The sequence below is a fragment of the Cupressus sempervirens genome, chromosome 6 (genome assembly GCF_028749045.1).
Source record: "Cupressus sempervirens isolate cs-2001-9-10 chromosome 6, ASM2874904v1, whole genome shotgun sequence".
Taxonomy (NCBI): Eukaryota; Viridiplantae; Streptophyta; class Pinopsida; order Cupressales; family Cupressaceae; genus Cupressus; species Cupressus sempervirens.
The window spans coordinates 287,766,626-287,785,350 of record NC_143123.1 but is presented as its reverse complement, the minus strand read 5'-3'; the positions used below and the strand labels follow the sequence as shown (position 1 = coordinate 287,785,350).

The following is an 18,725-nucleotide window of genomic DNA, read 5'->3' as shown; positions in this document are numbered from 1 at the left end:
GCATGCAACAACTAAGAGCCTTTGACAAATTCAAATTTGTTAATCGTGATCTCCAAGATCAAATGCATGGGTGTTTTTGCTAGTAGATGCCAAAATGTGATCTCCGAACTCCTTTACATGCAAAATGTTTTGGCAAAATACATCTTCTTTGGCGTTTTTGAAAAAAAAGTGTCCTAGAAATGCAAATACATGAAATGTTTTCGCTGGAAATGATGAAAAACGTGGTCTCTTAATCCATATACATGCATTCAAATGCTGAATTGTAACCTCGAAATGCAAACACATGGGCTGGAAATGTCTTTTTTGGGCATGTTTGATGAAAATGCACCCTTTGGCTGCCTTTGCATGTAACGTTTTGACATGGATTGAGTAAAAAATGCCTTTCAATGATGTTTATATGCATCCAAGAGGAAAATCACACTCTTGGGACGCATTTACATGTTTTATTTTCTCCTTAAACCCCAACATTTTTGCTTGGAGAGAAAAAACACATTCTCAACATGAAAAGACATGTAACGTTTTGGCTGGTTTAAAAAGTTATCAATCAAACATGTAGTGCAAGATCGCACTCTCCAAGTGCATTTGCATGTTTTAAAAAGTCATCAATCAAACATGTAGTGCAAGATAACACTCTAGAAAGGCATTTACATGTGATGTTTTGCATGTAAAAGGCATTCTTTATGCAAATCGCACTCTAGAAAGAGCATTGCATATTTAAAATGACTTGGTAATAACATGTTTTGAGTCTTTTAGTGCAAATCACACTCTAGACATGCAAACACATGTTTTCATTTTTCTAAGTCAAACATTTCCCTCCAAGTGCAGTTGCATTTTTTATTTTTGGCTTCAAGTGCAAATTGCACTCTCCAAGTGCATTTGCATGTGTTGAAATTTGAAAATATGCTTTGACTGTACATGCATTTGGGTAAGAGAAAGTATATCTCACTCTCTAGATGCATTTGCATGTTTGTCATTTGCATTTGCATGCAAGAGGTAAATCTCATTCTCTAGATGCATTTGCATTTGACATATTTCAAAAAAAGACATGTTATTCAGTTGGACAACTTAAACTTTCTATTTAGCACGTCTAATTGATTATTGAGTAAATATCACTTAAAATGGGTCAAATATAACATTTACACTATATAGTTTACATATTGTGTAAATATTTATTTTAAAAGCAATATTTACTTAAACATTTTAAATAATACATTAAAGTAAATCTGAACATTGAATTAGACTATATAGTGCACTATAGTCACTTAAGTGAAAAATCAAAAAGCAACTCAACATGAAATTATAACACAAAGTGCACTATAGTCACTTAAGTGATAAAGTAACTTTAAAACGTAACAAAAAGTGCATTTAAGTTTTTTTTTTTGAAAAAGTGAAACTCAATATTAGAATATAACATCTAAGTCCGATTAAGCCTTAAGATATACCGAATAGAATAGAAAACTGAAAGCAAGAGATTGAGCGAAACAAAAAGCTAAAAACAAACTAAACAAACACTCAAAAAACACAAAAAGTGATGTTGAAGGCTTCAAAAATCAAGCATTCACTGACAAAATGAAAAAACAAAAAGAACTTGACAAAAGCCTTTAATAAAAGGATTCACTATGCAAATTGGGAACAATTGGTTGATCAATGTTGGTCAATTAAATAGTGAATTACCTCAAAGATATGTAAAACTTATTTGAAAAAGTTTCGTATTGTTACCTCCATTTTGTGATGAGCACAACACCACTTACACCATTTTATAAAGTTTTCAGTCACCATCAAATCCAATGAGAGGCTATCAATCAAATTTCACTCATCTCTCAAGCTACATTAATAGCAGTAGTAGTTTGTGTATAATCAACCAAACATGATGTCCCCTAGCCAATCTTGTACAATGATCCGAATTGTCCACTGGTCAATCTTATGGAATTTAAGATTGCCTTCCTCAAAATTTCATAGAAGGGAGTTCTTTGCTGCCCTACTTTGTTCAATTGCTGAATGTTAACAGTTGTTTGCTATCATCAATTCTGATATGAATCCAATGCTGAATTCAATTCTTGTTTCGATGGACTTTAATCTACAATTTATAGGCTTTAGTTAAATTGGAAACGTCACTGTTTATTGCACATTATGTGAATGGCCATTTAGGACTTTTCCTTTTGTCTCAACACTTCCTTGTGATCATTAAATATTCATATTTGAATACAGTTGCTTTATTTTTTTTACAGTCCAATTAAAGTTACTGTCTTTGATCATCAACTGCAGTGTAATCATTTCAGTCACTTCATCCAATTTAGATGGTAGACAAATCACAACTACACAAGAGTCAATCAATGTGCATTCAATTGATAAACACGTGCCATGATTTGAGCATTTGACTGTCCCATATCACTCTTTATTACTGTATGTAGAATTATGAATTTATTTTCCCTTATTGGAGTATGAGCTGATATATCAGGCCCTCATACATGTTGATTGCATTTGCTTTAAATGCAATTGTTTCCAAGTAATTACCTCATCAACAGGGCTTCATATCAAACATTTTCTATGCTCTGCTAAACTAACTCTGCAATTACATATGTCAGATTCATATTTTCTCAACTGGAAGATGAAGCTTACTTGGATTCCATGTATCAACAAAGAGACCGCAGATGCATAGACCAGTTGTACTAGATAATAGTTTAGGGCTTTGGAAAACTGAATTACAGCATTAATCTTGCACTATATCTAATCATTCATCTCTCTTAATGGTTGCTTCACATCCATTTGGTTCCCTTCAACTTCCATGCTAATAAATATCCTTTTAAACCTCCCTTTTTTTTAATACTTTTCCAATTAATAGGGAGACTATTCTTCCTATCAAATGTTTTTTATTTTCCAGTCTGTTTTTCCTCCAAACTTCCTCTATTTTATGCTCTCAATTTCCTCTTAACCGATTGCATATGTGTTGCATTAACAATGACTTTATCTGCCACATCTAAATTGCCTATCCTAATCAGCAGACTTGTATGTGGTCCCTGTTGTGTTAATGGATTATTTGGTGCTCGTTTTTCCAGAGAACGCATCACTGTTGTGCAACCTCAAGAGCATATGATTTGCATCAGATATCAATAGTTGTGAGCATTCCATAAAGTTGCAGCATCAAGAGGAGATTATTGCACTACTTGCAGTGACATATATTAAGCCTTACCCAGTATGGAAAAGGAACATATATTTGATTGTAGGTGTTAACTGATTTTAAATCTGCCATGATTCAGAAAGTATAACTATCGCGCTGCAGCAGGGGTTCTGAGCATTGTGCACACATGGGCCATTAAAAAGTCAGCATTCGACAAAGATGATAGTGTGTTGCTAGAGCATAGGGAGGGCATCAGCACTCTTTTCTAACTGTCAGCAGCAATTGGGGGCAATTTCTAAATGGCTTTGTTCCACGTTGACTCATTCTCATTTGGACAAACTGTTGAGATTGATTTCTGAAGAATAGATCTTTCAAGCTTCTCTAACTCTGCAGCCAAGCTCTGATACCATGTTAAATAAAGAAGGATCTCTGCAAATGTAATGGATCTCTGCAGGTGATAATCAATATAGAATGGATATGAATTAATCCAATACAGAAAACTGTTTGTCAGGTCTGAATATATAATTTGATCACTGATAAGAACTTCCAATCCGAAGAGATAGAATCATCTATGAGTTTCAATAAGCTATCCCTTGTGATCGGTCATCTTATATATTGCAATCAAGAGGCATATAAGGGGCGGCTGACTGTTCAACTACATGTCTCTTTGAAAAGACACAAAGGCATAAACTTAATTAGCCAACAAACCCAAAGGTTATCGGGTATAATTAGTCACCAAACAAATTATCAAGAGACCCTATGGTTATCGAGCATGATTATTTGCTAAGCCAATTTCAACATTAAAGCCTCTGATCTGAATATAGAGGTTCGTAACTCAATCCCATATGATTGTCATTCAATCGATCTTGATCTGGGATTTACTGTCGGATCCAAGAGATAGATATAATCTGATTGCTCAGATCTTCATAGTTAGTTTGATAATTATAATATCAGTCTTAGTTTGATAATTATAATATCAGTTCAATACAAGGATGATCTCGGCAAGATAATTTTAATGTCTATGCATGAACTGGTATACATACATGCACACACATGTGCATACAGTTGCCATGCTGGTATATCCTTGAAATATAATCGACGCTATCATATCTTAATATGGAGCCCTAATTTTTGCAATTTATTTTGTGAAAGTGGGTTGATGTCTAAGGCCTTGAAGTTCAATATGTTCTCATATTCATAACTCGTAAAAACTATTGACTTCACTCAAATATATTCATTTTACAATTAAGTATCTCAAAGCATTCATATAACTTTTATTTTGTTTAAGGATTTTGCCATCTTAAGAACTCACAAAGTTCTAATTCACTATAGAAAAACTTTGAACCAAGTGATTAGGGTTTACGATGAAGGTTTACCCACCTAGATTTAGCGAAGCCTTAAGTGCAAGGGAACTGGATCAAAAGGTTATTCCCGTTCATCTTAGTTACCGGATTCATACCCTAGAGGCCGGATCTGGATTCGTGCAGATCCGAGCAGGATCCTTGTTTTACACTGTGGATTTGTCTAGATTTGTAGCACACGAATCCAGACGAATCCAGTGTAAAACAAGGATCCTGCCCAGATTTGCACGAATCCTCAAGAATCTAGTGCAAATCCTCAAGGATCGACGAGTTTAAGTGAGTCTAAGTTATTTAATATGACTTTTTTAAATATATATTTTTGCTTTCTAGTGCTAAAATGACCCTTTTATGCATTATATATACTAAAAACTGAGAGAAATATACCTCTGTTCCTAGTTGGGGTTTGGCCAAGATCAGTAATATATATATTCACAAATCCTCCACAAATCCTAATTGGAAAAAAAAATTGCGAATCCACGGATCCGATTCACGTGCCAGAATCGGATTCGTATCCCAAATCGGTAACTAGGGCCGTTCATTGGTTAATAATGATTGAGTAATCCTATTAGAGAATTGGAAAAGCCCTTGGATTTCTAATCTGTGGATTTGGGAACCAATAGATTGGTGACTCTATTGGGGAAGAGTTGCATATTAAACCTAAAGAGTTTTTGTTTTCAAACCAACATAGAGAGATTGGTTTATCGAAGGCATTATGATATTCAAGAATTTTGTTTCAAATCAGATATTTGTAAACTATGATGGAGGGAAGAGCCCAGAAGACCCAGCAATCAATGTTTTTCTTGAAAGAGATGGCAACTCTATTCAATAAAAATTTCAGTTGGTAGCTCTACTAAGTAAGAAGACTCAAAAGGAAATGGTAGATAGTTTTACTTCAAATGTATCAATCATCTCAAAAAAAGCCTTTTTTCCCATATGGCATCAAGCCATTAGATCTCAGAAGATTTGATTGTAAACCTTTTTTAAAGCTTGTACCTAAATTTTATGGAGAAAGGGATGAATCTACACTTGACCACTTAAATGCATTCAACATATTCATAGAGGAAAATCAGATATATACTATGGACCAGGTAATGATGCTATTTGTTAGAACAATGTGGAATAATGCAAGACAAGCACAGGAATCACTACCTACACAGAGCATCTCATCTTGGAAAGAGCTTGAACAATGGTTCTTATATGAATTTCATGATGCAAGCAAAGAAGATAACATGTGTTATAAACAAGAGGAAAATCAGAATTGCATTCTGGAAGAAGAATCCTATATGTCTCCCTTGGATGAATTTCTGAATATAAGAAGACAAGAAGATGAATCTCCAGTCAAATTCTTCCTAAGGATGTTTAACATTTATCAGGTGATATTTTCAGAGGTTAAGCGTCTATTCTATGAAATATGCAATAAATTGTATGAGTTAGGGATCTATTATGACTCTCAGGTGTATCATTTGATCAAGTGTGTATACGATCAAATAATTGCAGAGGAAAATGAATACAGGGAGAGGGGTATAGAAGGGGAAGGGGCACAAGAACCAAATGATGCTTCAACTTCAAATGTAAAAGAAATTTTGGACCAAATTGAAGAAGAATCCACCCATGATGAGACTTATACAACAACAAATATCAGTGAGTGTAAAGATGAGGCAAAGGATCCTCATAGTTCTGAAGAAATCACAATCTTATTAGACATGGAATATCATAAACATGTTAAGGAAAATAGTCCAAATTTTTTCTCAATCCACCAAAATAAACAAGTTAATGAATCAGTGCATGTTCGAAAAAGTTTTGATGAAGTCCTAGATCAAGTCCAGAAAGATGAAACATTCGAAGAGGATTTTCTATGCAATCAAGTCCATCAGCAGCATGAAGAAATCTTCCTTGAATGTGAGTTGTGTTTTATAGATAAAACAAGGATGTACACAATGAAAGATATATCAGACCCTACAAAAGATGAGCACATGCACCATGATGAAGATAGCAAGCCTAATGATAATTTTGAAGATGATAAAACTTGTGATATGTATTCAGAAGGTGAAATATTCTTCAATTCATCCTATGAGCAGGAATTATATCAAACATGTGAAGATGTGATGAAATCAGACAGACAAAATGAAGAGAATATGTTGAAGAATAGTTCTAAAAAATTTCCAAGTGTCCTATCTGATCAGATTCTTGATAAAAGAGAAGTAATATTTCCTGAATATGAGCTATCATCAAAACCTTTTTATGAGGAGAAACGGTATTTGGAGTATGGAGATGGAGCAAATTGTGTGCAAGAAGACATCCAAGCGGAGAAAATTAATCTAGATGCTTGTATGACTGATAAACGCATGACTATAGGGATCTTCCACTCAACAATGACCATAGCGCACCTGATGACTTCTCCAATGCAAAGCAAAAGTCAGATACCAAAGACTACATTGATGAAATGGAACCAAAGTGTTGTCCATAAGGATGATGCATCTAATGCAGGTTTAAAACATGTGCAATAGACCGAGGTGATGAAGGAAAAACACATGTATGTTAATGTTTATCACAAGGTTGCAGAAGAAAATAGATGCAATCAAGCATTAGGTTTCCTTGGTCAATATTCAAATAAGCACTTAGCAAGGATTTATGACAGACTGTGTTATTTTTTTTATTTTTGCTAATGAACCTGATTATACTAAGGAACAATATAATACTGTGATCAAAAGGAATAATGTATTGCATGATCATAATCAGGTGCTTGATAGAGGAAATGATCAATTTTCACTTTTCCGGGGCCTAGGGCCACCCAATTTCACTTTGCATCAGATTAAGTATGAATACTTGGTCTTCTTCTCCAGAGATAGCTGGAATCTCATTATGTCTCCAAGGGACATATGTCCCCAACAAGAGCCACTAATGGAGCCCTACTTTTGCAAATTAGGGCGTCCATGTAATGTCCCCTTTTTAGCATTCATAGCATGATGTTGTCGTTAGCCTATTTCCCCACGGTCCCGTAGGCTAACCAGGACATTAAAGGGGCTTAGAGGCCATTTGGCCTAGATAGTTTCAGTTGCAGGTCTTTTTGAGGGGTTTTGAGGCAACTTTGGGCATACTTACTATTTATAGTAAGTCATCTTGGATATGGTCGGACATTTAGTGGCAGCAGTATGTCGATGGTAATTGTTTAAAATCGGCAAGAAGACTTGTTTATCATTGATAAGATTTGTTATGCATTAATAAAGCTATTTTATAAAGTTAAATTTAAATATTTAACTTTATTAATGCATAGACTATAGTTTGTGAGAAATATTTAAATTAAAAGAGTCCCTTTTATTTTATAACACATTGGAGACATAAGTTACATAAAGGGAGTGATGTTTTATCCCACATTGAGAAAATGAAGGATTGAGTTCTTGTGAGAACACTATAAAAGAAAGGGAAGAGCTTCTTTTTAGGAGGTTTGGAAATATCAAAAAAATTGGAAAAAATTTTGGAGATTATGTCTCAATAGTTTGAAAGACGAAATCCTTTCAAGCCGAAAATCTTGACGCCATTGAAAGATATGGTCTTGAGATTCAACAGGGTAGCAGTCTAAAAAAGTAGATACGAAAAAGCAATTTGAAAAAGCGGAACCGAAAAAGAAGGCCGAAAAAGCAATCCGAAAAAGCGGAACCGATAAAGTAGTCCGAAAAAGCAGTTCGAAAAAGCAAATCAGAAAAGCAAAGCAGAAAGGGCAACATTGAAGAAAATTATTACAGCCATCTACAACCAGGTTCCTTTATTAGTATTGTTTTTTTTGGGTGTTATAAGTTTCAGCTGTAAGTGTGCATTATACCAGCATTATCATTTTGTAATCCATGTAAATGCCAAAAGTCTTGGCCATATTTCATGAGCATTGTATTAGAAATTTCATTGCAAATTAAGAAGATAATAGTTGTTGGTGTCATTTAAACAATTCAATATCATTATTTATCAGCTAGTTAGTTTGCACACGAACTGTTTGTAAAAATGTCAGTTGGCTGTAGGTGTTCATTTCTCATGCTTAGATCATATATATACACTGAATATTGTCAAAATTAGTAGCACACTCATATTAGGCCATTGTGTAGTCCATTTGGAGTCTTCTAGCACAAGATTCTCATTGATGCAAATTGAAAAAGAGTCATTTAAAGCCAGCTGAAATACTATATCAGTCATACGTCCCTTGCATGTGAATTGTTTGATGAAATTCCTTGGGCTTTCATCAGCATTTTTTTTTAGAGCAGATTTGAGGAGGGTCATTACAGTCCATTTGAGAAATAATGTTAGAGATTCATGTCTTATCTTCTAATCATATTAAAGATTGTTCGTCTCAAACAAAAGAGAGGTGGCTTAATCAAATGGGACAAAAATATTTGATCTGTACAATTAATGCGATTTCTACAGCACAGATTTTTCACTTATAAAGATTTGGCTGAAAATATTGAGCTACAAATGATCAAGCTGCAACAACACTAAGGCAGGTTGTTGACAAAAATCTGAAATGGAGAGTCGACCCTTGTTTACTTGATGAGAGAGCTGATGAAAGGATTGTCATTGATGTCAAAAGCATGAACAAATCTATAGTGTCAACATCATAAATGTTGAGGGCAGAATAAGGAAATTGGAAAGTAGAATTGAACAAGACACTTTCATTGAATTGACATCAATATAATTTATGTCAAAACAGAGATGGAAATTATGAAGAACTCATGTCTACAGAGTTGGATATATATATATATATATATATATATGATGAAATATTTACCTCATCTATAATCTTTAATATGAAGCAGCTGTGACTTTATTACAATGCAAACTTAAGTGTTGGAGTTCTTACATCCTATATCATATAATAAGTTATATGCAACCTTAACAGTCAAGGAAGGGGAGCTTCGAGCATTCTATGTCAAGAACCAACCAAGTCATAACGATACTATTACACAATAATCATGAACGACAAAGGCTTTCATAAATTATAGACAAAAGAACCATGAGTAATCAGCAGCAATAGGCCCGATAGGCTGAAAAGTATAATGCACATCAAATTAATATGCTATGAGCACAAAAAAAGGTTCTTTAACTTAGATATGATGAAAATACATAGCCACTTGAAGTAACAACAAACTATTATATACAAGCCTCGATAAATATGATTGCCGCATATTTCACTAAAGTCTTCCAAGGAATGAAGATCATCACTCATACTAAAGATACTATTACACAATAATCATGAACGACAAAGGCTTTCATAAATTATAGACAAAAGAACCATGAGTAATCAGCAGCAATAGGCCCGATGGGCTGAAAAGTATAATGCACATCAAATTAATATGCTATGAGGACAGAAAAAAGGGTCCTTAACTTAGATATGATGAAAATACATAGCCACTTGAAGTAACAACAAACTATTATATACAAGCCTCCATAAATATGATTGGCACATATTTCACTAAAGTCTTCCAAGGAATGAAGATCATCACTCATAAAGCAATTGCAGAGGGATGAGAATGACACAAATATAGTAATCATGTGTTTCTTGTAATAAGAAAAGAATAGAGTTTGAAGTTTTGAGCCTCTAATAATTATTAACAAGATTTGAAGCCAGACAAAGTTTACCAAGAAAAGAAACGAGATACGAAAGTTTCTAATATTTAAATACCAAGAAGTCAAACAATGGCAGTCAGAATTGTTAAAGTTTGGTAGCTTCAGTTGGATTAACTCATGAGACTAAACTGAAGTTATATGTGTGTGTCCATGTAGTTAAATAATAAACTATTATATTAATTAAGTATTAATGAATAGACATGTCCCATGAAGGGACATGTCTATCCATATCTCATCCATAATATAAATATTAAAGAGAGATCGCTGCACTTGGAACACAAATACCATATAGGCAGTGCTATTACATTTGTAGCAATCCATGAAAATCAACATGTTATCAAAGCACAAATTACAATCCTGGTAGTCATGAAGAATCGGATCTAAATTCATTGCGAAGGAGTGCTAGATCTAAGGTGTAATCTTCATCGACTGTTTCAAATCAGACTGGTGCTGATTTGTGGTGAATCCTGTAAAATGGAAGTCAATAGACAATTGCATCTAGATGCTTGTGTATAAAATCGTTGTGAATGTCTATATGAATCAGTTTTTGGGATATTGGTGTTTTGAGGAATGGAATATGACAATCAAATTCAAAAGAAAAAAGAAACAAATGATAGAAAGGGTGAATCCATATGTTTGATCCAATACTCTATGCTATTTACACCTAGCAATGGCCATCGAAGGCGGGAAGCAATTTAACCCTGCAGCAATGGGAGCAACTCCTGGATTGGAAGCACAAAGGCCAGAGCTTCACGAGCATGGGCAAATTTCTAGTGCATGCTTTGATGCGGCAATCAAGGGAAATAAGGCAATGACGCAAACATCGTTTGGGAAAATTACATATTTTCAACACCAAACAAGGGGAGAAAAAAATTACATGGATGGAATGAAGGAGATAGAATGAGAAATAAATAGAGATCACGACAGGGTCAAAAGGAGATTTTGATTGCCATTCGGATCGGAGGAAATAAACAATCGAACACAAAAAAAAAAAATATAAAGGGGAGCCTCTTCTAAAAAGAAGGCAAAACATAGGTTATAAAATATTCAAACGCCAATTTAGGAGGAGATTCCATTGGATGATAATGTGGAGAATGGTGATACATAGGTTGCCAAATATCTAAGACAAGTAATCAAATCCAAACGCCTACGGTATTCTCATTCTTACATGGGGTATATAAGGGGGCCGAAAGCACATAAAAACATATAGTGTTTAGTACATTTGGAGAATCTCCAATAGATGAGAGTAGGGTCATGATAGTGCACTGCAGATACAAGTTAATCAGGGCCTAGTAATTCAATCTGAATTTGTGCCCACACAGTGCGCCTATGCTCATCTCTCATCTGGGTCAATGCCTTGGCATACAAGATTTGAAATGATGCACTCTGTAGAGGGAATAACATTGTACTATATATAAAAAGTCCAAGTCTGGGAAAAAGAGCATACGCCTCAAGAGGGGGGACCAATGCAGAACGGCTTTGCCGATAGTCAAAGCAAAAAGCACAAAAAGCATAGATAGACTACTAACCGCCAATATTATTGTCAATAACAGCAAGTGTTTGTATTGACCATAGTTTTTTTTTTGGAGAATGCAAATGGAAGATCTAATATGATAGGAAGACAGATCATCGCAGGCCCAAAGTTGTAAACAAGGTTAGAATTTCCCCTTGAAATGCAAAACAATGCAATAACTTGTGATTCAATCGATAAGGGGGGGGGGGGGGGGGGGGGACGTAGAACAAGCGGTCGTCAGACCCCACGCACAAGGAAAAGAAGGGGGCCTTTCCATTGGCTCAACCCCACCGAATACCCAACTGTGTTTCTAAACACACAGAAAAGTATAATATCATTCAAGGGGAAGCCTCCCTTGTAGCATTGTCAAAACCAAGGATGACATGTATGCCACTGGACACCACTTATTAAGGGGTAAGTATAGGTCACAAATGGTGAGGGACCCACCACCAACCGCCTGGGTATAAAAGGTAATATATATATTTGCATTATTAAAGGATATGAGGATATATACATGTATACAAGCCCCGTATATCTAATATGCCATCAAATACATGGTGATTGTGCATGAATATAAAGTAAATATATTTATATGAAAGAGAATATCCATAGGAAAATATAGGATACTTAGGATCTTCATAACCAAGAAATAATGAATGATTGAAATCCTACATATTATTAAGTGGTACTCAAGATAAGGAGAGAGATAAGTCCTTGTTAATATTATATCTTGAGAACTAATTTTATTTATTTTATAGTTAATTTTTATTTGTATTTTAATAAGAGCTATGTGCCTTGATCTTCCTATACAAGAATGTTATTGCAGGAAAAGAGAGATTGATATCAAATTCAAAGGATGTCTAACACTTATTCAAAGGGAACAAAGCTCTAAAGATTGATGATCAGAGGTTGTCTGACATATCTGTTTGCAAGAGCGAATAGAGGATATGTTTCAGTTGATCTTTGAAGATCATGATCATATCAGAATCGAAGGGAGTTTTGACTTCATGTAAACTTTTGGTATCATCTGTGCGACTGCATGATTTAATGGGCCTACCCCCTAAGTACATCATGAGGAAGTGACAACTTCCAAATGATTGTCACTTGTATTTGCAGAAGTTATTGAAAGGTGACGATCTTACAATAACATAAATTTCTATTATTATGGATACCTTACGATGTCTATGCAGATTATGATAGATTATACCTTGCACGGTGGATGTTTATATGGTACACATTATGAGAATACCTGTGCACATGCCTTATCAACATTTTTAGTACATGGTGAATGTTATGCAAATTGATGTTCTAGAGGCCATTACACAAAGTACTTGGTGAATATCATATGACTTTGCATTCTTACTCCTCTCTTTCTAAGTTCTCTCTGTTCTCTCTTCTAGCTATTCCCCCCCGAATCTACCTAACTCTAAGCCTAAACACCCTATTTATACTTGCACAAACGGCTTACAGAAGTTTCTAGAACATTACATAATAGAAAGGCCGACCTCGAAATGGTCAACACTCATCCCTAAACAAGATCCTATCGTTAAATTCATGATCAAAATTAAATACGCAAGTTGGCTCCCACTAAGAACCAAAACACAAGCAACTCGACAAACGAAGGCTCCACGAAATACTGACACTCGACATCCACATGATCACTCGGCAACCAAAGGATGACTCGACAACTGAAGATCACTTGGCAGCAACTATGAACTCGGCATCAAAGGATGACTCGGCAACCAAAGATCACTTGGCAGCAACTATGAACTCGACATCAACCAGGAAGCTCAGCATCCACTAAACACTCGGCACCTACTGAGAACTCGGCAATAACTGAAACTCTGGCACTCAGCAATAATTGGAACTCAATAGCAACTGGTAGAATAAACAAATGTGTAGGATTACGAGGAAACCTAGGATGCTCCTGCATCAATTTCAAAATCAATTGCTACTAGCGGTGAAGAAATTGATTTCAATACATGTCTTTAGTCATCAAAATTTGCATATGAAATGTTGTCTATGTAAATTTTGTCTAATTGGTTCTCCCAAGAAATTAAATTCAATTAGACTAGGATTTGTTTTGCCAATTGAATCTTCAATCCATAAAGTAGTGGATGGTATAGCACTATCTCTCAAGGTTGTATATAGGGATCTAGAGAAAGTTTGACTCTATTTACCGTAGGTTGGATAAAGTACTAGTCTGCAATTTATTTTGTGAAAGTGGGTTGATGTCTGAGACCTTGAAGTTCAGTATTTTGTCATATCCATAACTCATAAAAACTACAGCCTTCATTCAAAAATATTCATTTTACAATTAAGTATCCCAAAGCATTCATATAACTTTTATTTTGTTTGAGTTTAAGGATTTTGTCAACTTAAGAACTCACAAAGTTCAAATTTGCTATAGAAAAGCTTTGAACCAAGTGATTAGAGTTATGTATTATTTCAAGAAGCTACTTGGCATGATATTGTAATGACCCTTACCTACAACTCCTCTATAAAACAATGTGCAGCCATTAGAATGAAGTCGTACAATCAGCTGAGTGCAGTAGGGAAGTGTGAAACACTTCTATGGATACCAAATAGGGTGTACGAAAAAGGATGAAGGCCGTACAACCCAGGTCGTACGATATGTTATTGGACACCAAATGTGTCATATAGTGGGAGAGAGATGATGTATAGCTGTGCAATTAGCAGTCTAGTCGTACGAAGGTATAAGGGGGGCCATATGGTGAAGTGAGAATGAAGTTGTACAGTGAACAGAGTGGTCATACAGTAGGGACTATGGGGCCGTACAGTGAGAATATGGAGGCCGTACGGTTGAGTATATGGAGGTCGTACAATTGGTTGGGAGGCAATACGGCTTAGCTTGGAAGCCGTACGGGTGCATAATGGTAATTGCACAAAATGTTGTGAGAAGCAGAAAGAATGATTTCAGATCTACACTGTAAATTATTAATTCCAAATTCATCAAACAATGCCAAACAAGAGTGGAGATTAGAACACAAACAACCTTCAATTAATATTTGCCAAAAGATGGTGCTCTGATTTACCAGATCCAAGCGAAGTGTTACAGGAGATGGAATAGGGTGAGAGTTAAATCCCACACAAACCAAATAGGGAAGACCTTTCACTTCTGAAATGGCGAACAACCAAAACTCCAACAGGAATTCGCAATACAAAGAAATAATCCAAAAATGCATTACTTAATGACTACCTACAAGCCATGCTTAAATACCCGTCAAGGAAAACTTTCCGAGGGTGTACAAAGATAGTTGACGGCAACACAAACTACAAAGATAAAAATGGATCCGAGATATATTTAATCAACTGGCCCAATTACAACAGTTTAATTAAAATTCATTTTATAACGGGAACATTACAGATATTGAGTTCCCATCTCTATTTGACTCTAGCAGTGGTTGTGATCTCAGTTCGAGTGAGGTTCTTAGTTGGACTAAGGATTTTCTCACATATGATAGCAACACATGGCCGGTTGATTCAATAGATTATGCATGTGTAGTGATGCAAGATCTTGGTATTAGCATGATTGGTGCATTGCGGATGTGGGGAATTGATGAGCAACTTCACAGTTTTGGACATATTGTTTGTATCAGATTAGTGCAGCAGCTTGGAGAAGCAACTTCCCTGAGATTGACATGGGATCTAGGTATTTTTGGTTGCAACATGCAAATGTCAATTGCTTGAGGGCAAGCAATCTTTGGGAAGGGAGAACTATAATGTCCCCTTTTCTATCCATTTACATCTAAAACGTCCATATTTCCAAGTTTGCAATATTGGACTTGGAGCGTCTTGCCGAAAGCTTTCTGGCAAGCTATTATACATGGTTTTCTGAGTTCAATAAGATATTTATTTTAATGCCTGAAGATTAACTAGTTTTGATAAAATGACTTTAAAATTTAAAAAAGGGGTATTAATAAGTCACTTTAGCTTATAAAGTTATATTATTCTCTTACGAGGGAAAAAGACAATAAAAAGGAAAAAGAGAATAAAAATTGAAGAGACAGGTAAGGAAATATGAAGAGTCATCCTATTGTGCTTAAAAGGGGAATAGAGAGCTCATTTTCAGCATGCTTGGACATTGATTTGGTTTGAGATTTCTATTAGAGAAATTAAGAAAACTCAACTTCTATTCAGGAACCAAGGATGCAAACCCTTAGGTCTTCTTTAATGGATTGGACGTAACCCCGATTCATCATATGTGGTGAATTTGGGACAGAGTTCACAGTTGCATTTCAGGTTCTTTTCTAATTATCCAATGTGACTATTGTCATTGTTTATGCGATTGGATTGTTATTGTATTGTTGGTTTATAATGCAATAACGAATTCTAGAGTTATTGTTGGTTATTATTGATTGATGATTGACGGTGATTGATGATTGTTGGTTATTTGCTGGTTATTATTGTACAAATTCTTGTTTATGATTCTGAAATTTATTTGAGGAAAAATTGGAGAGAATATCCGACTGGGATATTACATTCTCCCCCATTTTTCCATCATTAGTCACCCCAGGATGTTCTACCTCTCCACGTATTGTTTCAATTTCGTCCAAGTTACTGGGTGATACTTGGCTACGGCTGAGGGACATACCTCAAGGCATTAAAGCCAGTAGCTTGCCACTCTATCTGATCTTTTATCTCTGTTGGATATGATTTGAGCTACCGGGTGGCCACCTAAGCATCTCAAAGTTTCTCAATTCTCTCCCAGACTGTGTCCGATTTATTGTGCAGCTTGCTTGAATATGAACCTTTAACAATCTGAAACCATATGTCTTTTATTGGGACTGAATATTATTCTGGAGTTTGGGTCTTCAGTCGTGATATCTCCAACGTTAACATTAACCTCCTCCTGCACAAATGCTCTGGGTTGCTGACTTCTCTAATTAATCTAAAATAGCAATCTCTAAAAATTGTGTATTAATCTGCAATAAACCGTTGCGTATTTTGATCCTAAAAGCAAAATTGACTTGCAACTTCCTCAACGATGAAAGTAGGGCGCTTCTGCCCTGCACTTGAATTGTCGTATTGCCCAGCTTAAATGCCAGAGCAAACCTCACTGGAGCCGGTAGTTTAGTAGTAAAGTCCCAACTAACTCAATGGAAAAACAACACCAAATCTCTTAGAACGAAAATGTAAACCATTTTAGCTTACCTCAATGACGGTATCCCATTGTTTGAGTTGAGTGAATCGGACGAGAGTACCCACAAGAAGCTCTCTGGGAAGGACACGACGCCGCGTGAGCAGACTCCTCAGAACTGGAACTGCGGAACCACAACTCTCAATGTCCATCATCAGCATCTTCCACTCTCTCTCTGATGATGGTAACGATGTTAATGATATTGAGGATGCCTTCTTATTTGAGGAGGACACGGCACGGTTAGTGCTTGCTCTGGCAAAGCATGGCAAAGCCCCAACTTTAAGAGGCTGCTGAGAATGAAGCTTGTGACTGCTGCAAGCAAACAATAAGGTTAGAGTCGGACGAATTTAAACCACCACCCCAGAGCTCTGAATATCAGAGAAAAACATACCTGAAGTTTAATGGAGAAGTGGTCAAGAACACGCAGAGACAGTCCATAGCTTTTGCCGCTCAATTAATCATTCATCCTTGTCCATGCTTTTATTTTACTTCAATGATTCCTAGATGTGCTTGTGCATGCGTATGTTCTCTCTTCAAAAAAGAACTAAATGAAGTTATATGAATGATGTTGAGTGAATATTTTCTTGATGTCCAGTTGAGTGGATTCAGAGTAAAGGATGAAGATATATCAAATTATTTTGTTTTAAGAGCCTTTTTTATAGGGATTCTTTTTCAAAAGAACTAGTTGGTTTGTGAGTTATCCTTTTGGTTGTTGGAATTGGAATGGAATTGACATTTAGAGTTCTTAAAAACTTGTAATCACTTGTTTAGGTCGGCACAATTAGATTTGGATTTAGGAAAAATGTGAATTTGATATACCCATTTACCCTCCAAAAATCTGAATTTGGTTTTCCATAAAAATATGTGGAATTGCTAGATTCTTGTTTAATTCCAATTTTTCCAAAATGGGCATTACACAACAATTAAAATGAATTTTTTTGAGGTCCAGGTGACCTATTTTCTTTCCCGCTCACTTGCTCATTAAAATCTTGGTGTTGGTCATAGTTTGCTTTGCTCTTCTTTTTTTTGGCTCTAGTTTTCCCTACAAATTGTTTCTCTGCATAGATACGTGTTTGCTTGGTCTCTTGTTTGGTTTTTTTGGTCTCATTTGCTCTGTAGCTAGCTTATGGCTAAAGGTCTTCATATTTTTATGTAGATAAAAAGTGTGGGAAACGAAAGAGGAAGCCAACCAGTCATTCCTCTTCCAGGTAACAATTTAAAGCTTCTTCTAGTCATTCTTCTATTTTTGCTGCTTTGTTTCTCTATATAGTCTCGAAGAATCAATTTGGCCCTAATATATGTCGTCCCTTTCTTGATGGATATTATTATGGGTTTTAGTGTTGTGTCGCTTTACAAATTTTGGCTTTAAAAGTACCGGCAGCTTAGACCTTTTATGGTAAAAGTATACAGACTCACATGCACTTTTTCTTTTTAGGTTTTTTCCCTAGTCCCCATTTCCCCTGTGTAGCCCATTGTTTGGAGGACTTCTTTGCATTTGCATCATATTAATATTGACTTTTATGGAAGTTGCCATGATACACAATGGCAACAACAACACGCTGATTTGGGTTTACAAGACTAAGAATTTTATTTTCAAAAAATGTTAAAGGGCAACTAGACTAATTCCTACATCTTCATGAGGTTATTCTCTGATATGCTTTCGATCATCTCTACCCTTTGTCAAGCACTACAACTTTTTAAAATTTTAGGGTGGGTTATCTACTTTTCAAGCTTGGGTAGAATTTATTTGCCCTACTTATTGTCTTGTATTTAAACAGGTTAGGAAAAAACTTGATCTTCAATGTATCCTATGTAGTTTGCTTGCTCTAGCCATTCCTCATCTGAGCACTTATATTATGCCATGTCATACTTTTCAGAATATATGCCTCTAGAATATATTGTAGAATATGGGGAGAATATTTTAGTTGAATCTATTTGTCAAAATATTTGAGTTAAGTATTT

General features: G+C 35.5%; 1 protein-coding gene across 2 annotated transcripts in view; it reads right to left on the bottom strand.

The window, feature by feature from the left end:
* The window catches only part of LOC149552340 (Tetratricopeptide repeat (TPR)-like superfamily protein), a 212,804-nt gene extending 195,512 nt beyond the window's left edge, over positions 1–17,292 (bottom strand). The window contains exons 1-2 of one of the 2 annotated variants that reach the window (XM_089787873.1): positions 17,155–17,292; positions 16,778–17,075 (exon numbers count right to left, since the gene is read on the bottom strand). In XM_089787873.1, the coding sequence (XP_089643999.1) occupies positions 16,778–17,075; positions 17,155–17,201 (345 nt within the window). In that variant the 5' untranslated portion in view covers positions 17,202–17,292. The remainder of the gene's footprint in view (positions 1–16,777; positions 17,076–17,154) is intronic. The other variant, XM_089787874.1, reaches the window with a different exon arrangement.
* Positions 17,293–18,725: the final 1,433 nt, after the last annotated feature.